This window comes from Staurois parvus, unplaced genomic scaffold (genome assembly GCF_062004578.1).
Source record: "Staurois parvus isolate SC_StPar_1 unplaced genomic scaffold, SC_StPar_1.0 ptg000129l, whole genome shotgun sequence".
Taxonomy (NCBI): domain Eukaryota; kingdom Metazoa; phylum Chordata; class Amphibia; order Anura; family Ranidae; genus Staurois; species Staurois parvus.
Window position 1 is genome coordinate 5,315,783 of NW_028317925.1, and position 23,112 is coordinate 5,338,894.

The following is a 23,112-nucleotide window of genomic DNA, read 5'->3' on the forward strand; positions in this document are numbered from 1 at the left end:
AGTGTATCCAGGAAAAGCTTTGGAGGTAGTGTCTGACATCAGAGTCTCTGGCCAGTCTGTGTCTGACTGCTGCAGCCAGTCAGGGAACTCCAGCACTAGTCTGTCCCGGATTATCAGCCCCCAACTACAGTGGGCACAGTGTTGAAATCCTGTGCCTCATAAGAGGCATTTCTCTGCACTCGTGATTTTCCTAAAAGGTGAACTTATCCTTTGATCACTTGCCATCCAGAGGATTTATACCCCCCTTCCTGACCAGGCCATTTTTTATGTTAACTGACAGTTGCGCAGTCATGCAACGCTGCACCTAAATTAAATTTACGTCCTTTTTTTTCCCCACGAATGGACCTTTCGTTCGGTGGTATTTGATCGCCTATGCAATTTTTATTTTTTGTGCTATAAAGCAAAAAAGACCATTTTTGACAATTTTGAGAAAAAAACAATATTTTTGTTCAGTAAAAAAATTTTAAAAATCTAATTTCATCAAATTCAGGCCAAAATGTATTCTTCTACATGCCTTTGCTAAAAATCAAAATCCCAATCCATGTAAATGAATTAGTTTATGTGAAAGTTACAGCGTTTACAAATTACAAATATATACTGGTATTTTTTTACTTTTACTAGTAATGGCGGTCGATCAGCGACTTATTGTGGGACTGCAACGGGCATTGTGACACTGGGAGGAACTGACTTGGTGTCACTGACATCCCCAGTGACACCAATACAGTGATCAGTGCTAATAAAAAGCACTTACGCTGTTCTAATGCCACTGGACAGGAAGGGATTAACATGTGGGGCGATCAAAGGGTTAACGTGTGCTGTGGTTGTGTACTTCACTGTAAGCACACTGCTTTGCATTGCTCCATTATGCAAAGCTATGCATGGCAGTGTGCAGGAGCTGACAGGGGAGAGAACTGTGTTGTTTACTTACAGTTCTCTCCCTCCGTCGGTAATGCTCCTTGATCATCGGGTGACGGCGAGTAATCACTGGCTGAGACCCAGTAAATGACACCTGAGGATGCGAACAGCGGCACGGGTAGTGCACTCGCATGGCTCGTTCGCGCCCCCTACCCGGAAATGCAAAATCATGTATATGTTGTGCACCCCTGCCGCCCTGTAGAAGTATTACTGCTATAGGGCGGAGGGGAAGCAGTTAAACGATTAGGGACTGATGTGAATGTACAATATATCTATGTAAAGCGCTGCGTAAATTGACGGCGCTATATAAGTACCTGAAATAAATAAATAACACATTAATGATATTATTAAAAATAAAATGCAGTGTCCGGCTTCTGCAAACAAGCCTTGCAGCTTTCATTCTGTACCTTCATACAGTCTGTCAGTTTGAAAGCTGCATTGCTTGTGAATGATCTACAAGGGTGCTCATCAGCACCCTTGCAGTTCATTCAAAAATACAAGCCTTCTGCTGTTGCCCCCACAAAGCCACACTCTTTTCAAAACGTGGAAACCCCTGCCTGCTGCCACAGGAGGATCAGAGGGAGAGGTGGCAGGAGCTGGAACAGGTTACATTTTCAACCCTAAATATGGGTGGAACATGTAACATGTTCAAAAATGAACTTTCCATTAAATTTGCAGTTGCTCAATTAAAAATGCTGCATGTATAACACATTAATTCTAATTGGCATAGAGCTAGCTCTACTTTCTTTTGAGTAGAAAGAACTAAAGAGAATGGCACATTTAGATATGCCTTTTCCTGGCATCGTCAGAAGTTATTTAGTGTGTAAAAAGGCATCAACAGTGCTCATCTGCCCTGAAATTCTATCTTACGATGTATCAGAGCAGATGTTGTGGATAAATGTCCTAGGATTCAGCAGCTGACTGCATTTACAGGGATGAATGCTGCCAGTACTGCTATTATCATTTTTTCCACTTATGTTATGAATCGCTCATTAATCTTTAAGTGAGTTAACACCACCTGCGAGGTTACATATGACAAAAATGTCATCTATCCAGCCCCCCTTCCTCTTTCAACTGCTTGATTGACACATGGATACAGCCTGTGACTGAGCAATTGCTGCAGGGGCTTTGTGACGTTTTTTTCTAGACAACCAAGATGAGACTAACCAGATCAGCCTGGGACCTCAGGCAAAATGTGTAGGACACAGTATAAAATGTTGAGTCAAAGGTTGGTGGGGAATTATGCTGCCTGTAGCAGCATTGCACTCTTGACTATCCACAGGCTAATTCTTGCAGATTCCTATTTTGTCAATGAACCAGAAATTGCCTTATCACTTTGGAGTTGCCTTCAAAGTACAAAGAACATCTAATGTGGTTTTCATGTTCAGAATTTTCGGTGAAGTGAGGAGTGATATGCTTTTTTGATACCTAACCAGTGTCGATAGTTCTAATATCATTTTATCAGTTATCATCACAAGAATGTAGCCACTGATCAATTAAAAGAAGAATTTTTTTAGTCTTTTGTTCTATTCCTTTCCCAGTAAACTGGCAATTTCTCTCAATAACACTTTATTCCTTCCTTTTGTGGTATCCTCTGTACAGTGTATGTTATAGCTCTGAAATATGAGCTTTATGAACAGTTAAACCTAAAAAATATTATTCATTGTTATTGAGATATTAATCACACAATTCTACACTGCTCAAAAAAATTACACCAAAAAACTCTCACATAAAAGGTATGGATTTGGCTCAACACCTCAACCCAAAGGGATTTTAGTTCATATATCAAAAATGAAAAATTATAAACAAAATTCTCTGTACCGACAAATATCTCTGACTAATACTGAGTTGTATTGCTTAAAAGCGAATGCTCATTGAATACATAGACACTCATTAAAAAAAAAGATTGTCAAGGGTCATGTCTACAGATCAAGAAATATCTTGAATCAAAGTGAAACTTTTATATATGGTAAATATCGTATCTTTATATTTATATAAATGGAATACCAATCAAAGCTGAGAGCTCTCAAACCAAAGGGACAGACATAGAGGATAGATAGGGATAGAAAGAGTGGCCACTAAGTTTTCAAAAAATACACAGCATGCTGGACTAATGTAAATCCTTGGTCAGTCCCATACACAGTTGACAAAAATATATAATGGGTAAATTCCTAAATCTCAAGATTTATTGGCATATCATGGATAAAGATGAATGAACATAGTCCCAATATATTTCACTGGAGATTTATCAAGTATGGTTCCATTTTCAATCCTGTTTACAGACAGTAATGGTTGTGTATGATGTAGCTGCAAAATATCCAAACCAGAGGAGTGTTAACCATACGTGGTCCAGAGGAGAAAAAGAATATTAGTATAGGGTTATTTTGTGGAAACATGTTAACCCAAAAGCACCCTCTGTGGGCATCAACCTCCCTCACACCAGTAAAAGCTACTTTGTATATACTCCGGTTTTATAGCCTGGTGTTGGTAACCTGTGCATGTCTTGGTTCCAACCCAAATGATTGATCCTGGGTACAGTGGCAGTGCAAAAACGGTGGCCTTCTTCAAATTAGACAATATATATGTAGATAATGTCCCTTAAGGTATGTATTGGATTGGTATACGTATCAATCCATTCTTAATCGAATGTGGATCCAGACATATCCGGTGATTTGCCTGACCGGTTTCGCCGGTCCCTCGTGGCTGCTTCAGAGGCTTATATAGCACAAAATAAAAAGCCCTCTTATAGGCTTCAAGTTGGCTGTCCCCGATGCACTGCACATGTGCGGTGCTCCGTGACATCATGACTCACACGCACGCACAACATGTTCGACATCACAATGCCACGGCTTCGCTGCCATCTTGAAATAAAAACAGGAAGGGAAGGATGAAACAAAAGGATGGAAAGACCACATAACAATACTGGAAAACCATTGAAAGACCCAAGTATCACAAAACAGATCGCCATAACCTTTACTGTATAAGAGAGGAACCACATCATGGGGGCACTCATTGAGTTTCTTTCTAATTGAAGCGAACACCTTAGACAACTCATGTAGTGCTGACATTAGGCCACAAGATGGCTCCAAAAAGGAACCACCCCTGATCCATCAAAATACATGATGGTTCCCTAGTTCAAACTGTATATATGTTATATATGAATTATTATTATTATATAGTGTTTATATAGCGCCAATAGGTTTGCTTAGCGCTGTACAATAAAGTGGGGGGACAGTACATGAGACAATACAGTAACAATACAATACATGAGGGGTTCGAGGGCCCTGCTCTTTCGAGCTTACAATCTAGGAGGGAGGGGGTAGAGGTACAGGAGGAAGTGGCTGTGGGGGATGGAGTGGTAGGAGGAGTGGAGGAGAACGGCTGTTAGGTGAGGGTGGGGTAGGCTTCCCTGAAGAGGTGGGTTTTCAGGGAGCCCCTGAAGATGAGGAGGGTAGGTGACAGTCTGATGGATTGGGGTAGGGAGTTCCAGAGGATGGGAGTCCTGCAGTCGGGGTGTGGGAGGAGGAGACCAGGGAGCTAGAAAGTAGGAGGTCTTGTGAGGAGCGAAGGGTGCGGGTAGGGTGGTATTTGGGTATCAGGTCAGTGAGGTAGTTTGGGGCAGCGTTATGGATGGCTTTGTATGTCAGAGTTACAGTTGTGACCAAAATTATTCAACCCCCACTGAAATTGAGTGTTTTGGCCAGTTTGACATTGCTTTTGATCATTCAGTCATCTTGCTTACATTTACATTAAAGAGGCACTTGTAGGTCAGACAAATATAACATAACAGTTATAATGAAATAACCACAAATGTCTTTTCTGTGCTCACAGCATTATCAGTTTTATTCAACCCCCAAGTGACATTCAATCTTAGTACTTAGTACAGCATCCTTTTACAGTTATAACAGCTTTTAAACGTGAAGCATAGCTTGACACAAGTGTCTTGCAGCGATCTACGGGTATCTTCGCCCATTCTTCATGGGCAAAGGCCTCCAGTTCAGTCACATTCTTAGGCTTGCGCACTGCAACTGCTTTCTTTAAGTCCCACCAGAGGTTCTCAATCGGATTTAAGTCTGGTGACTGCGATGGCCACTCCAAAATGTTCCAGCCTTTCCTCTGCAACCATGCTCTAGTGGACTTGGAGGTATGCTTGGGATCATTGTCCTGTTGAAAGGTCCAACGTCTCCCAAGCCTCAGGTGTGTGACGGACTGCATCACGTTTCCATCCAATATCTCCTGGTACTGAAGAGAATTCATGGTACCTTGCACACGCTGAAGCTTCCCTGTACCTGCAGAAGCAAAACAGCCCCAAAGCATGATTGACCCTCCACCATGCTTCACAGTAGGCAAGGTGTTCTTTTCATCATAGGCCTTGTTCTTCCTCCTCCAAACATAGCGTTGATCCATGGGCCCAAACAGTTCTAATTTTGTTTCATCAGTCCACAGAACACTATCCCACAACTTTTGTGGTTTGTCCACATGGCTTTTGGCATACTGCAGTCGACTCTTCTTATTCTTTGGAGACAGCAAGGGGGTACGCCTGGGAGTTCTGGCACGGAGGCCTTCATTACGCAGTGTGCGTCTTATTGTCTGGGCTGAAACTTCTGTACCCACATCTGACAAATCTTTTCTCAGTTCCTCAGCAGTCACACGGGGACTTCTCTCCACTCTACGCTTCAGGTAGCGCACAGCAGTCGAAGTCAGCATCTTCTTTCTGCCACGACCAGGTAGCGTTTCAACAGTGCCCTTTGCCTTGAATTTGCGAATGATGCTTCCTAAGGTGTCTCTTGGTATGTTTAACATCTTTGCAATCTTCTTATAGCCATTGCCCTTCCTGTGAAGAGAAATCACCTCTTCTCTTGTCTTCCTGGACCATTCTCTTGCCTTCACCATGTTTGTAACCACACCAGTAAATGTCTAGAAGGAGCTGAGTATCACAGTCATTTTAAAGCTGCCTAATTGGTGCTTATTATGCTTGATTGCTGCTCGGTGACATCCACAGGTGTTTTCAATACCTGATGGAAAGCACCTGTATGAACCTCTGTTCTTCAGAGTGGTAGTCTTTAAGGGGTTGAATAATTGTGGCAATGAAGAAACCACATAAGAACCATTTACTACTGTATTACATAAACAATTGATGTCATTTTAGTTGCATTTGGGTAGTTACAACGTCCTTGTAGGATTTGATTCTGAATACAATTCCAAATGTACACTATAGTCCCTAAACCCCTTTACAGCATTGGGGGTTGAATAATTTTGGTCACAACTGTAGTAATTTGAATTAATGCGTTGGGCAATCGGGAGCCAGTGAAGGGATAGGCACAGGGGGGTGGCAGAAGTGGAGCGGTTGGTGAGGTGGATGAGTCTAGCCGCTGAGTTCAGGATAGACTGAAGCGGGGATAGCCTGCGTTGGGGTAGGCCGGTGAGAAGGGAGTTGCAGTAGTCTAGGCGTGAGATAATAAGGGAGTGTACGAGTTGTTTAGTGGTGTCTGGGGTTAGAAAAGTACGTATCTTGGAGATGTTGCGGAGGTGGAGCCTGCATGAATTTGCTAGTGATTGGACATGAGGTTGGAAGGAAAGGTTTGAGTCCAGGGTGACACCTAGGACTTTGGCTTGCAGGGTGGGATTGATGGTGGCGTGATGGAGAGGATGGGGGGGGGCGCGGGTTGGGGGGAAAACTAGGAGCTCGGTTGTGGAAAGGTTTAACTTGAGGAAATGGAGCGACATCCAGTCTGATATGTCGCTTAGGAGGTGGGTGATGCGGGCGGAGACTGAGGGGGTGAGGGGTGGAGAGGTAAATTTGTGTGTCATCGGCGTAGAGGTGATAGTTGAAGCCATGGGAGTGTATAAGTTTGCCAAGGGAGGCGGTGTAGATGGAGAAGAGAAGGGGTCTGAGGACAGAGCCTTGCGGGACCCAAACAGAGAGGGGGAGCGAGGGGGAGGTGGCAGCGTTATAGGTAACGCTGAAGGAGCTTTGGGATAGGAAAGAGGAGAACCAGGAGAGAGCAGAGTCCCTGATGCCAAGGGAGTGTAGTTTATTGAGGAGGGGGTGGTCGACTGTGTCGAAGGCCGCGGAGAGGTCGAGGAGTAGGAGGACTGAGTAGTGGCCGTTAATAAAACAAATGACAATGTCATTATTACAAAAAAGAGAGAAACAGGGTAAGCAAAGGGAACATCTTAGCGCCTCCCCCTCAACATCCCAGCCCCCTCTCCAAATCCAAACTCTTCCTATCCCTATATGCAACTACTATAAAGATTTAAAATACTCCAAAAAAAGATATCTGTCGGACGATCAAGTATACATGAATGGATTAATATTTGCCTATCGGTATTTTATATGTAACCATATAATCTGTAAACACCGCTTTTGCGTAAAATAAAAAAAAAAAACACATGAAATACTTCCACTCCCTCTCCCCTGTCCCCTCCAACAACACACATATCTCCACCACTTTTTCTTAACCCGCCCATGTCTATTGGGCTAGCACAAGAAGGGGGAAAAACTGATATAATCATTGAGGCCCAGTGGTCTGGTCGCATCCAGGTCCCAGATCCACCAGGTCTCATGCTGTAAAAGTAATTTGTTGAAGTCACTCCCCCCCCCCACCCCCGACTATTTGGGGGGACAACCTCGACAACCCAACACCTCAACATGTTTGCTTGGAGCACGAGCGGGATCCATCTTGTCTTAGGTGTTGGGTTGTTGAGGTTGTCAGACCCACTGCACCAGCTGACACTGTGTCCAAGGATTTCATCCCGGTACCTAATGGCAGTCAGGGTTCTATTGTCTAGCCTGTGGAGGGCTGTGTGTCCCTCAATGGATATGCCTCCCCAGGCCATCACTGACCCACCACCAAAACAGTCATGCTGAACGATGTTACAGGCAGCATAATGTTCTCCACGGCTTCTCCAGACTCTTTCACGCCTGTCATATGTGCTCCTGGTGAACCTGCTATCGTCTGTTTAAAGCACAGAGCACCAGTGGTGGATCTGCGAATTCTGACGTTCAATGGCAAATGCCAATTGAGCTCTATGGTGCCGGGCAGTGAGCACAGGGCCCACTAGAGGATGTCGGGCCCTCAGGCCACCCTCATGAAGTCTGTTTCTGATTGTTTGGGCAGAGATATTCACACCATTGGCCTGCTGGAGGTCATTTGTAGGGCTCTGGCAGTGCTTATCCTGTTCCTCCTTGCACAAAGGAGCAGATACCGGTCCTGCTGATGGGTTAAGGACCTTCTTCGGCCTTGTCCAGCTCTCCTAGAGTAACTGACTGCCTCCTGGAATCTCCTCCATGCTCTTGAGACTGTGCTGGGAGACACAGCAAACCATCTGGCAGTGGCACGTATTGTGCCATCCTCTGTAGGGTCCAGGTATCGTCTCACGCTACCAGTAGTGACAATTACCCTAGCCAAATGCAAAACTAGTGAAAAACAGTCAAAAAAGATTAGGGAAAAAAATGGCAGTGGCCTCCACCTGTAAAACCATTTCTGTTTTGGGGATCTCATTGTTGCCTCTCTAGTGCACCTGTTATTAATTTCATTAACACCAAAGCAGCAGAAACTGATTAACAACCCCCTCTGCTACTTAACTGACCAGATCAATATCCTTGGAGTTTAACTGACTTGATGCTATACTCTGATTAAAAAGTGCTCCTTTAATTTTTTTGAGTAGTGTACATAAAATGATCCATACTTGCACAAAATATTTAATCAGTTTGTAGCTTGGCTGTGACTCCTGTTATATTCTATGTTCTGTGCCATCTTAAGGCTTTATTATTGAAAAGTTTCTAAGTTCCATGAGAAAGAATTGTCTCTATGCTGTGCAATCAATTACTCTAACTGTAACAGTTGGCAGCATTGTATTGGGAATGTTGTGGGTGAATCAATTGCCCATTGCAGTTAGGCTGCTAGGCTAGAAAAAGAAAAAAATGTATTATGGAAACACTGACACCATGGATTCAGCATTTTATACAAACGGCTATATCTAGCCCTGTACCCCTGGGACGTAAAAATCCTTTTTTTTTTTGCACTGCCTGGCCTCTGTGGACTTGGACTGTGTATAGACTCCCGCTTTCATACATGGCAAGACTTGTGGTTTATAATTCTTCTGTGAAATGATGGACAGAAGGTAGGCACTTTATATCTACACTATACTACCTTCTTAATAAATATATTTGTTATTGTGTATATTCTGTAATAAGCTATTGACACATCAGCTGTTAGACTCTATACAGTTGCAAGAAAAAGTATGTGAACCCCTTGGGATTACGTGGAGTTTTGCATGAATTGGGCATAAAATGTGCTCTGAACGTCATCTAAGTCACAACAATAGAAGAACACAGTCTGCTGAACATAATACTACACAAACATTAGATGTTGCCATGGTTTAATTGCACATAACATGTAAACATTCACAGTGCAGGGAGGAAAAAGTATGTGAACCTTTGGACTTAATAAATGGTTGACCCTCCTTAGGCAGCAATAACCTCAACCAAACGTTTCCTGTAGTTGCAGATCAGACCTGCACAACGATCTGGAGTAATTTTGGACCAATCCTCTTCACAAAACTGTTTCAGTGTACCAATATTCTTGGGATGTCTGGTGTGAATTGCTCTCTTAAGGTCATGCCACCGCATTTCAATCGGGTTGAGGTCAGGACTCTGACTGGGCCACTCCAGAAGGTGTATTCTGTGCTGTTGCAGCCATTGTTTTGTTGAATTACGTGTATGATTTGGGTCATTGTCCTGTTGCATCACCCGTCCTCTGCGGAGCTTCAATTGGGGGACAGATGGTCGTACGTTTTTCTGCAAAATGTCTTGATAAACTCTGGAATTCATTTTCCCATCAATGACAACAATCCGTCCAGGCCCTGAGGCAGCAAAGCAGCCCCAAACCATGATGCTCCCTCCGCCATGTTTTACAGTGGGGATGAGGTTTTGATGTTGGTGTGCTGTGCCTTTTTTCTCCACACATAGTGTTGTGTGTTCTTCCCAAACAACTCAATCTTGGTTTCATCTGTCCACAGTATATTTTGCCAGTAGTGCTGTGGAACATCCAGGTGCTCTTTTGCAAACTTCAAACGTGCTGCAATATTCTTTTTGGACAGCAATGGCTTCCTCCGTGGTGTCCTCCTATGTACTCCATTCTTGTTTAATGTTTTCCTTGTTGTAGATTTGTCAACAAAAATGTTAGCATGTGCCAGAGATTTCTGTAGGTCTTTAGCTGACACTCTGGGATTCTTCTTTACCTCATGCAGCATTCTGCGCTGTGCTCTTGCAGTCATTTTTACAGGACGACCACGCCTAGGGAGAGTAGCAACAGTGCTAAACTTTCTCCATTTGTAGACAGTCTGTCTTACCATGGACACATGAACATCAAGGCTTTTGGAGATACTTTTGTAACCCTTTCCAGCTTCATGCAAATCAACAATTCTTGATCATAGGTCTTCTGAGAGCTCTTTTCTGCGAGGCATGGTTCACATCAGACAGTGCTTCTTGAAACCAGTAAACCCAAAACAGGTGTGTGTTTTTTAAGGGCAGGACAGCTGTCAGCAACATGTCCAATATCATCACACTGATTGGAGTCAAGGTTGGCTCACTCCTGGCTCCAATTAGCTCTGGGAGAAGTCATTAAGCTAGGGCCTCACATACTTTTTCCTCCCTGCACTGTGCATGTTTACATGTTATGTGCAATTAAACCATGGCAACATCTAATGTTTGTGTAGTATTATGTTCAGCAGACTGTGTTCTTCTATTGTTGTGACTTAGATGACGTTTAGAGCACATTTTATGCCCAATTCATGCAAAACTCCACGTAATCCCAAGGGGTTCACATACTTTTTCTTGCAACTGTATAAGGGTCTAATAGCTAACTCAGAGTAGTATAATTTTGTGTACATTACATCTTCAATTATATGTTATTCTTTTTATTAACCTATATGTATAAGAATTACTATTACCTCTCTTTTTTATGTATACAGTTAATTATTTATATACAGTATTTCACTTTGTTATCTTTTGTCAGTCTTTGACTATGTATGTTATATCAATTCTTTTTTCCTCAGGTCTTCCATGCATTCTACAAACCTCTAGAATTTACAGTGCCTGGAAGAGATGCCTCCCAATGTTATATTAAGGTGAATCTTTCTAAAGTTGTCAATACTTGGGCAATTCAGACACAGCCTATTTTTGTTCATGTCTTTAAATGGGAAAAAAACTTTGTTGAAATGGGGTCTTTATATTTACTAGCCTTATTATGACTTCAACCATTTTTTTAGTTCAAATTCTGTTGGACATTTTGCCAAAATCTTTAAATTTGTGTGCCAATAATGTGACATCACATAGTTGCAGAGAATTGTTTTCACTCTGGTTAGCAGATGTAATGCATCACTGACTGGCATGAATCGTTTATTTAGAAATTTAAAATGGACAGTATTTCATAAAGGGACACATGATCAGATTTTCAGAGGCAACTGGGTTATAGTACTGCTTATGGAAGAATTGGACACTGGAAAATAAAAATTGTTAGGCACGATAACCCCTCCCATTCCTTGTGTGCCTTAGTGTCCTAGAAGAATGGACATCTCTTCCCCATTTCACTTTTTATGCTTGTCAAGATATTTATTCTGCCAGCAAGCGTGTCGGTTAGCCACAGAGCACTCTACAAGTCCAGGGCCATGATACATCCCCGGTATAAGCCTGTCACTGAAAACCCTCTAGGTGGGGTATGCCTGTGGGAGTGGTGAAGGCCAAACAATGGAAGGGGTCCCCTCCTGGGTTCTGCCTAGCACATCTAGTACTATACCACTGTATTATGTCTATGGATTGTTGGCCTCATTTTTGTTGGCAGCTATGGTGGTGCTTGTTCCCTTGTCCCTCAGTGGGACAGGCACTGCAACAAACCTAAAATTGTGTCACTAGCAACATTCTTTTGTTCACATGTCTGTGCTGTTTCATACTGTGCATACCCTCACTGCCTTTCTCGCCTATTTTAGAGTGGCAAAAGGACAAAGGGTGGCCAAAATATAATCTTCAATAGCTGACTCAGAAATTGGGGGATTTAATCACACTTCCTCACGTTCTCCTCCAGTGTCTGTTTTTTGATATTCTTGTCTTCTGCATTTAACTGAGCATGATGAGGAGTGTGAGGTGATTCAGTCTGCTGACATCATTGACAGGTTCAAGTAAACCATATTGCTTATTGTTGGCAGTATCTAGAACTTGGACAACCCATATCTAAATTTTTCTAAATGTGCCCCAGTCCAAAGCACTACCTGGACAACAGCTGCATGCACAGGCCAGGCTGTCACTGACACTGTCACTGACACTGTCTCTCATGCTGCTGAAGCTTAGACAAAACCAGTGCTGCAGCTGTGCTCCCTCTCCTGGGCAGCCAGTGAGGAAAGAGAGAGATCACAGGACTCTTGAAAGGCTGTGCTTCAGGCTAAGTGCAGTCAGAGGTAACCCTGCCCACCACCTGGAAAAAAAAGGAAGCAGTACTGCTGTTGCTGTGTCACCTGGGAAAGGACAAAGCCTGCTGAGAGGAACTGGGACTTGTAGGGAATGCAATTCCCAGGGAGACTGGGCTTGTGTTTTAGATTAGCTCTGAAACTACAGATCTCAGCATGATCAGAGCTCTTTAAAAGAGGAAAAGGAGGACTGTTCCCCAATATACTGGCCAGCAGGGAAGGATTTGACAATGACTGCTGGACCATTGTCATAGCATTGCTTCTTAGACAGAACATTCCTCAGTATAGGGATTAGTGGTCATTCTCTGGTCCAATTTTCTTATTTCCAATTGTATACTTTTTTTTTTATACACTGTTTCACATACATGTGTTTGTAATTATTGACATTTTTTTTCCTTATGATACCATTGTATATATGTTTGCAATAAATTATCCACCCTTCAGCCCTGGTGTGTCTGAGAGTGTGGTGCTGCTTGGAGAGTTGTGGGCATTGGAAACAGGACCCCAATGGCTACTTCTTCGGCAAGTGATACACATGTCTGGCCAAATCTGACAACTTTTATTCTCCTCCCAAACATTTTGCTCAGCAGTTCCCTATTGAAGGTGCATTTACTACATGGAACTTTCCTATTGTGCATCCAGCCATTCCATGGCTTAATACAACACTGGCTGTTGCCATTGACAACATCCTTGTGTTTAAGTATTCTATTGACAATAGACCCTTTCTTCAGTGGGCTATTATGGTCATGACTATTTGCCATACCCTAGGTGCTTAGACCGAGGATATAACTAGAACCTCTGAGCCAATCTTTTAAGACACTTCAGTCTTGCAGAAACTGCAACTCCTACCCACTGCCACTGTCCTCTTTTGTATTGATGTGCTGGTGGATATTGCACATCACAAGAATGCATCTTCTGTCTCTTCTAAAGCAGAGGGCCCTTTGGCTAAAATGCTGGTTCACAGAACAACAGTGCAAGAAAGGCCTACCTCTCACGACTCTTTCTGGCCTCCCTTGACACCTACCAGGTCACTGGTAGAAAGATCACACTTCTGCCTCAGAAAAAGAAGCAAAAAGCCCAACCTGAGAAATCCTCTTCCTCCAAGGCTATGAAACATTTCCTTTTGTTTCTTCCAGTCCTCAAAATTTAAGGTCAGGCCCGGGACCCAGTTCTACGGTTATCCATGGTCCTTTAAGTCTTTCAAATCTGTCAGCTTGAGTTCCTCGCAGTGAGGGGTCACCCTCCATATCTGCAAGTTACAGGACATCTTTTGGCTTTTGTGTATGCTTTATATCAGATCTGCCATCTTTGCTTCAGCATCGGGAAGACATCCACGCTGTCCTGGTACATCTTCTCTCTGTGGGTGTTATCGCCCGTTCCAGAAGTGAAAGGTTTCAGGTTTTTACTTGAATCTGTTCATGGTTCCCAAAGAAAAAGGGGACTTACACCAAATTCTGTATTTGAAAGTATTCAGTTCCTTCATTCAGGTTTAGAAATGTTATATGGAATCTACCAGGTCAGTCATCCTTTCAGTCTGGTGACTTATTGGCCTCTATGGAAATCAGAAATGCCTGCCAACACCTTTTCCAGCCAATGCTTTCTTCTCTTTTCTTTGGGTATACAACACTATCAGTTTGTTGCCCTTTCCTTCGGGTTGTACTCCACTCCTTGTGTATCAACCAAGGTGCTAGCCCTGGTACTTGCTCTGCCTTGATCACGTAGGGTAATCCCATTATGGAGTATCTGGATGATCTCCTGCTGAAAGAACAGATGGCACACTTCCTAAAGGATCGTGTCCAAAAGACCATTCAGACTGTCCAATTGTTTAGTTGGATCCTGAATCCACCTCCTTCAAGCCAGTCCTAAATACCCAATTTGACACCAGATCATTGCAAATCTTCATTTTGGCTGTGTAGGACTTAAAGCTCAGTCTCTGGATCTTCCTATACACCTCTCTCCCCTGACCAGATTGTCTGGACCTCTTAGGAGTCAAATGACCCAAATTTAAGAGGGCAATGCCACAGCAGTTACATAGTTAGTCTGGCTGAAAAAAGACAAAAGTTTGTCCATTTCAACCATAAAAAACAAGTTGTAATTCAATACCCACAGTTGATCCAGAGGAAGGCAAAAAAAAAACCCCAGCAAAACAATTTGCTCCTGCAGGGAAAAAAATTCCTTCTGGATCCCCCAAGAGGCAATCGGATATTCCCTGGATCAGCTTTACCTATAAATATTAGTATCCAGTTATATTAAGTGTATCTAGGAAAGAATCCAGGCCTTTTTTAAAGCAATCCACTGAGCTGGCCAGAACCAACTCTTGAGGGAGTCTATTCCATATTTTCAGCTCTTACTGTGACCTTTCCGTATTTGGAGATTACATTTCTTTTCCTCCAGACGTAATGAGTGCCCCCTTGTCCTCTGTGATGACCTCAGGGTGAATAACTCTACACCGAGTTCACTGTATGATCCACTGTTGTATTTATACATGCTGACCATATTCCCCCTTAATCTCCTCTTCTCAAGAGAGAATACATTCAGTTCCTCTAATCTTTCCTCATAGCTGAGCTCCTCCATGCCTCTTATCAGTTTGGTTGCCCTTCTCTGCACTCTCTCCAGTTCCCCAATGTTTTTTGTGAATTGGTGCCCAAAACTGAAATGCATATTTCAGTTGAGGTGTTACTAATGATTTATACCATGGTAAAATGATGTCTCTCTCTGTCTCTGGGGTGTATACCTCTTTTAATACAAGAGAGGATTTTGCTTGCTTTAGAAACCACGTCTTGGCATTGCATGCCAATATTAAGCTTATGATCTACCAGAACTCCCAGATCCTTCTCAAACATTGATTCCCGCAGTTGTACTCCCTCTAGTATGTATGGTGCATGTATATTCTTAGCCCCCAAGTGCACAACCTTGCATAATCAACATTAAACCTCATTTGCCACATAGCTGCCCAATTAAACAGTGCATTGAGGTCAGCTTGTAAGTTGGAGACATCATGTAAGGATGTTGTTCCACTGCAAAGCTTGGTGTCATCTGCAAAGACTGAAACAATATTTTTAATCCCAGACCCTATTTCGTTTATAAAGATATAGCAGTGGCATACATCAACCATCAAGGAGGGGCCATAAGTGTCACAGCTCAAAGGGAAGAAAATCGGATTCAGACTTGGGTGGAATGTCGCATTACTACCTTGTCCACCCTACATGTTCCAGGATTGTTTGTTTTTGTTATTTTATTCCAGTGGTCAACATCTGGACTCTGGAGAATAATCTCTTTACTCAGAGATGTTTGGAGACCTCTGTTGCAGGTGTGGAACGCCAGATGGGGATCACCTGGTGTCCAAATTCCATAATAAACAGAACAAGTTTGTCTCTAGAGGCAGAGATCCTCTGGCGATGTTCGTAGATACTTTGATGTCTCCCTGGGATCAACACAACCAAAACAACTCAATTTCTATGTGCCTGACAGTTGTACTGCTTTCGGACATCCCAGTTCTCTATCTCTGATCCTCTGACCTTCCCCTCTGTCTTTTTATCCACTCTTCTGTTGCTTTATCACAAAATTGAGGCATGCTGGGACAATATACTGTACTTGGTTGTCTCTGAATGTGTGACCCTGATTCTATTATTATCACAGTGTTGGCCTTTTCCTGGTGTTAGTTTATCATAAATTATCATTATGCATCCACTGTATGCAGCTGTAGTTTTCCCCTAAAATAAGGTGCCCATATTTTTCAGTCCTACATGTTTCCATGGAAGAAAGGGACTGGACAGTTAAGTTAATAACAAACATCCTTTTTTGCTCTAAACAAGTAATTGCCAGGACAATGTACTTGCCTATGAAGCTTTGGTTTCTCCATAGTCCGTTAAACAGGAAAGCTGGTGCAACCCAAGCATTTCTGTTTTGTGCCATTGCTGTTGTGGCAGACACTGTGAGAAGGTCAGATTATGTTTAGACAGCTGACTATTTTCTGATATCTGTGGTGAGCTTCATATTAATATATATTTGATACTGTTGACCATCCCCTCCTCCTCAAAAAAAACTCCACTCTCTTGGCCTCCGAGACACTGCTCTCTCCTGGTTCTCCTACCTATCGCAACGCTTCTTCAGAATTACCTATAACTCTGTCTCCTCTTCCTCTTTCTGTAGGAGTCCCTCAAGGTTCTGTCCTTGGACACCTTCTCTTCTCCATCTACACCTCCTCCCTTGGTCACTTGATTAACTCCCATGGCTTTAAGTACCATCTCTGTGCTAATGACACACAAATCAATCTTTCTACTCCTCACCTCACCCCTTCAGTCTCCTCTCGCATTACTAACCTACTAAGTGACATCGGCATGGATGTCACTCCACTTCCTTAAACTCAATCTTTTGAAAACTGAGCTCATACTGTTCCCTCCAGCCTGTTCCCCCTCCCCGACTTCTCCATCAAGATCAATAATACAACCATCAGTCCCTCCCCTCATGCCAGGGTACTAGGTGTAATCCTAGACTCCCATCTGTCCTTTCAGCCCCAAATCCAATCGCTGTCCAAATCTTGTAGACTTCACCTCCGTAACATCTCCAAGATATGCCCGTTCTTAACCTCAGAAACTACTAAGCAACTTATTCACTCCCTGGTCATCTATCGCCTTGACTATTGTAACTCCCTCCCCAATGGCCTACCTCATCATAGGCTATCCCCTCTTCAGTCTATCATGAATGCTGCTGCCAGACCCATCCACCTTACTAACCGTTCCATATCTGCCATCCCTCTCTGCCAATCCCTCCACTGGCTACCCATTCCCCAACGAATAAAATTCAAAGCATTATTAACAACATCTAAAACCATTTATAACTCTGCGCCCAATTACATCACCACTCTTGTCTCCAAATATCACCCAAACTGTCCTCTCCGCTCCCCTCATGACCTCCTGCTCTCTAGCTCCCTTGTCTCCTCCTCCCATGCTTGTCTCCAGGAATTCTTCAGAGCCTCCCCCATCCTCTGGAACTCTCTACCCCAATCTATCGGACTATCGCCTACTCTGCCCACTTTTAGGCAATCTCTGAAAAACTATCTCTTCAGGGAAGCCTATCCTACCTTCAGCTAATAGCGGAATCTTCTATTCCTCCTACCAGTCTATCCCCGACAGGTATTACTTTTTGTACCATCAGCCCCTCCCTGTTAGATTGTAAGCTCCAAGGAGCAGGGCCCTCCTAACCCTCTTGTACTGAACCGTATTGTTGCTGTATTGTCTCCCTTTATTTTGTAAAGTGCTGAGCAAACTGTTGATGCTATATAAAGCCTGTATAATAATAATAATAATAGAGAGAAAATCTAATAGCTTATTTTTCTCTCTGTGTAGGTTTTTGAGTTCTAGTACCAGTATTTAGCCCGGAAAAAGATATGAGTGTGTTACTATTTTATCCATGTCTATATAGTAGCACAACTGTTGGATAAATATGCTAACGTATATTATTCGCTTATTAATAGGTCTTTTATTGAAAAGTAGAAAAGATTTCTGCAGATGTGATCCTATCCATACTCATTGTCTTGTAGTACTATAAAAACCGTATTTCATAGCAGTATGACAGGACAATGTTCTCTAAGATTTACTAAAATTCTCGATTGTTTACATAAAACAGAAGCATGAATGCTCTGTTATTGTAATTATGGTAATACTATTCATTGTACAGGGGTATCTTCAGCTGATTTGTATATTGTGATACTGAGTGGGAAAGTAACTGGAACTTATACTATGGTGCATTTGTGTGTAATCCATCCCCAGACTGCACAGTTATATATGAAAGGATCAGGCACGTAGGAATGCTGTCATACATATATAGTGCCATAATACTGAAATAAATTGCACTCTCCACTGGGCAAAATAATACACATTACATAAAGTAACAAATACTGTATTTGCAAAAGAATAGTGTTTATTGAAATTATAAACATATGTACCACCATTCCTTGGCAAAAAAGTGTGAGTGTTTTAATATCACAAGCATATGTTAGAGAGGGATTTGTGCTTCTAAAAGAAACTAGTGCAGTGTGTGAAGCAGGGCTTTACAATATCCACTCTCTTTTCGTTTCCTACAGATGATTTGTCTCAAGGGGTCAACACAGAGAATTCTTGGTCTACACTTTACTGGGCCAAATGCAGGAGAAGTCATCCAAGGATTTGCCCTCGGAATCAAGTATGTTTTAAAACAAATGGTTTGTAAGAAGGAACAGAACGTTGGCGAAGAACGGGGGGAGGAAAGCATCGCCCATATTCATATGGGCAAAAGATGCAGTTAACTCTGTACGCTAGGCAATTCTAAAAAAAAAAATCACCATTTTACACAGGTATATAGTCAAATTGACACTTTTCTTTACACACCCTTTGTCACTTACCTCAGCCACTTTGTTTGGCCTCCAGAATTGGCAAAAGAAAGTTCTGTGTAAGCTCCAAACCAACATGTCAAAGCTTTTACAAAGCTATGAACTCCATTGGGCCAGTGAAGAGGCACTAGCACTGTTACTTGGTAGGAGGAAAGTTGATTACATGCTCTCCAACACCCGGAAGTGCTGAGCATTCCACTTTGCTTATGATGGTGACAAAGTAAGGTAAAACTGAGTATATGCTGCTGGGGATGGAGTTAAGTGAGTTGCAAGTATCTGAAACTAGCCTCATATCGGTGACTGTTACAGAATGAGAATGAGAGAGGCTCAGAATCCATGCATATGTACTAACACGGAACATGCTGGTTGGAAGGTCCACAAAGATCTTCGATCCAATGGACAGATATGAAAATACTTTGGTAGGAAATTATGTATTTCAATTGTGTATTAAGCAGTTTGCTAATCACACTTAAAACGCTATTACATCCAAAACCAAAAAGGGATGATTTATTAAGACTGCAGCCTGCAAAATCTGATTCAGCTGTTTGTGGTAGCCAATCCGCTAACTTCAGCTTGTTCATTTAAGCTTTGACAAAAAAAACCTGGGAGCTGATTGGTTTCTCTGCAGAGCAGCATCAGATTTTGCACTCTCCAGTTTTAGTAACTCAACCTCAAAATGTAATATATTGCCGCTTACCATTCATTAGATGTGGTGCCTGCATCAGTTTTCTTTTCTTTGGCTTTTTCCCCTCTATTTTCAGCTTTTGATCTGACCAGTGACACATCTCCTGTATTAGTGAGACACAGCACTGGAGGAATGAGATAGGAGGCACAGCAGACAGCAACATTGTCAGTCAGGGTAGGGGGGGAATAGTGTTAAATGTACAAGCATATTTGGATACACTAACAAATGGAAGCCAAGCTCTGGCTGACACTTTATAATCAGTTATAGCAAAATGTTTTTTTTTCCCTTTTGGGATAAAGATTTTGCAGGAATAAATAAAAGCTGATCATTTTAATCACCCCTGCCAGTGTTAAAGGATAAGTTCACCTTTGGGAGCCCCGTTTTTACGGTGGAACATGTAACATGTTCCACGTGCTGCCTGATCCCCCCCCCCCTCCCTGTGACAGCAGAATGGGCAGAAGTTCCCCATACTAGCTATCACTTTTTGAAAACAGTGTGAACATGCGGGGCTCCGTCCACATCATTCATTCACAGAGTTCTGTCATTGAATGAAGTACAAGTCATGACAGCCTTTGCAGCTGTCGGATTTTAGTTCTCAATGAACTACCACAGCGCTCAACAGCGCTGTGGTAGTTCATTGAGTCTTCTTGTCAGATTGTATTTGCTTGCCTGGATGGGATGTACGGGCACACAGATATACTGACAGTTTGCAGGAGTTCTGCATTGCACCAGTTATCTGCTGATTGCTGGTGCAATGCTTTTCAGGTTCCAAAAATAAAATTAGTAAATGCACATTTTTTTTATCTGCAAAAAAAAAATGGGCATTTATTATTTTCGGATACATTCTGCTGGAGAGCGTGTGCTTTTAAAAAACAGTAGTCTTGCTGGCTGGCTCACCAGATGAAAATAGAAGAAAGCCTAAACAAGGAAACTATAATACATCCATCACATCTAAGAAATTGTAAGCTGCAATATAATAAATGTTTGTTTTTGGGTTTAATACTGCTTTACTGTGAAGGGTATATAACACCATTTAAACAAGTGATAAAATTGTGCGCTGCCAAATAAATCAACAATAAAAACAGAAAATACAAGCTGCTGGAAACGTGAAATGTACATGTGAAAAATACAAAGCTAACATAAAGTGCTGCGCTACTCAAAAATCATAAAATATGAAAAACATAACATAAAGTCCAAAAAACACAGTGCAGCATGTTTCTTAAAACTTCATATGATTTATTAAAATATGCACTCACATGGTAACAATAATAAAACAGCAGTTTAACAAGAGATCATGTAGGACCCTAATTTTATGCCTAACTCGCCAATGTCTATAGGTCCTTAGCCAAAAGGAGTCTTGTTGGATTTATGAACTTCATACCTTTGTACCAAAAGGATTAAATGTTTATTTTGACAATAATTGTTTATTAGTAATTACTAAAGTGTATAGCTGGGGGTGTTTCTTTTTTTCCCCATTTTTTCCCATTATTTATTCATTTTATTCATTAGTGATTTTTTTATTGACACTGTGGGGGTCCCAATTCCCCTTTTTGTTTCCATACAATTTTTTCCTGATTTCCCATTTTTTTCTTATTTTCCACTCTTGCTTCTTTAGTATTCATCTATGCGCCATTTTTTAGTCAGCCCCAGGTGTATCCACACCATATAGGTTTTTATATAGTTTTTGCTGATCCTCTTTATAGTATGAGAAGGTTTCCTTTTTTTTGGCCACTAGATGGTATCTGGCCGGGAGTTTTTTCCTTGTCTCCAGTTGCTATGATGGGAGTTAATTGAAGGAAGCCACTGGCCATAAATACTTCTTGCACATGTCACCTAGCTACTCCTGATGAAGTGACGATACGCACGGGGAGGAGCCAGGGTGACATCAGAGCTGGAGCGCTGTTCAGCACAGTAGGACATATTGCTTGGTGTATTGCATGATCTCTACTATACTGTGGTTTTAATATTGTTACCATGTGAGTGCATAATTTAATAAATCATATGAAGTTTTAAAAAACCTGCTGCACTATGTTAGTTTTTATGGTTGTTGAGTTCAACCCACAGAGCCAGCCATATCGCTGACAGGCCCATTTGGAGGATACAGTGGTCACACATGAGGGGAGGATTATCCATAGAAGAGATACTTATGTGTTACCCCTACTAGAATGGGAGATGTTTGGTTGACCTGTCTCTCATACAGGTCCATATGAGAAAGTGAGGGTCCACCTATATTATATGTTCACTGTGGTAATGCACACCAGTTAAAGACTTACAGCACTGGGATTGTGGGTTCAGTCACCAGTAGGAGGATGCCTCTTTCCATCTGGATTTGCTAAAGAGTTTCATCTTTCTTCTTCTCCTTTGTGGACTTTCACGTAGGAGTTCTATATATGTGTTTTTTTGGCTTTATGCTATGTTTTTCATATTTTATGATTTTTGAGCAGTGCAGCACTTTATATTCGCTTAATATATAACAACATTACTAGATCTCAAATTTTTGTAACTACCTACGTGTATATCTTGGCACAAATAAAAAATGCAGGTTTGATTTCCATCATGTCACAGTAAGTTGTGCTGTTTCTTGCTACCAGATACACTGTATTGCCAAAAGTATTGGGACGCCTGCCTTTACACGCACATGAACTTTAATGGCATCCCAGTCTTAAACAGCTTCAACCCTTCTGGAAAGGCTGTGCACAAGGGTTAGGAGTGTGTCTATGGGAATGTTTGCAGCGCTATAAGGTCACATTAGTAGTCCAAAAATGACAGTCCCATCAACTTGATATATCAAAAATTCATTTGTAGTCCCTCTGTGCAGTGTTGTATTCGATTTCCTCCAAATTAAGTTTTGATATATCAAATTGATGGGACTGTCATTTTTGGACAATTAATGGACCTTATAGCTCTGCAATTTTATTTAGTTCACGTGAAGGGTGGTATATATTTACCTGTATTTGCAAGCTGCTTATTTTTACACTAGTAGGGAGCGCTGACTTGACTTATATATTTTGGTTTATGGGAATGTTGACCATTGTTTCAGAAGCACATTTGTGAGGTCAGTCACTGATGTTGAACGACAAGGCCTGGCTCACACCACAACCTCTGTTCTAATTCATCCCAAAGGTGTTCTATCGGGTTGAGGTCAGGACTCTGTGCAGGCCAGTCAAGTTCCTCCACCCCAAACTCGTTCATCCATGTCTTTATGGACCTTGCTTTGTGCAGTGGTGCACAGTCATGTTGGAACAGAAGGAGGGGCCATCCCCAAACTGTTCCCACAAAGTTGGGAGCATGAAATTGTCCAAATGTCTTGGTATGCCGACGCCTTAAGAGTTCCCTTCACTGGAACTAAGGGGCCAAGCCCAACCCCTGAAAAACAACCCCACACCATAATCCCCCCCCTCCACCAAACTTTACACTTGGCACAATGCAGTCAGGCAAGTACTGTTCTCCTGGCAACTGTCAAATCCTGACACGTCCATCGGATTGCCAGACAGAAAAGCATGATTTGTGCCTCCTTCCCTCCTCCCTGCCCTGAGTACAGTGGCAGTGGCAGCAAGCTAGCACATTCTAAAGAGGAGTCCGTCCTTCCATTCCTTCCTCCCTCTTCCCTACTGTGACTTCAACAGCAGTGGCGGCAGCAGCCGAATACATGCTGAACAGGAGTCCACCCTGCCAT

The 23,112-nt window shown here is 42.3% G+C and overlaps 1 protein-coding gene across 1 annotated transcript in view; it reads left to right on the forward strand.

Moving 5' to 3' along the window:
* The window catches only part of TXNRD2 (thioredoxin reductase 2), a 186,223-nt gene that overhangs the window by 136,373 nt on the left and 26,738 nt on the right, over window positions 1-23,112 (forward strand). Inside the window, 2 exon segments of the mRNA XM_089672476.1 lie at window positions 10,978-11,049; window positions 18,467-18,564. Of these exon segments, the coding sequence (XP_089528602.1) occupies window positions 10,978-11,049; window positions 18,467-18,564 (170 nt within the window).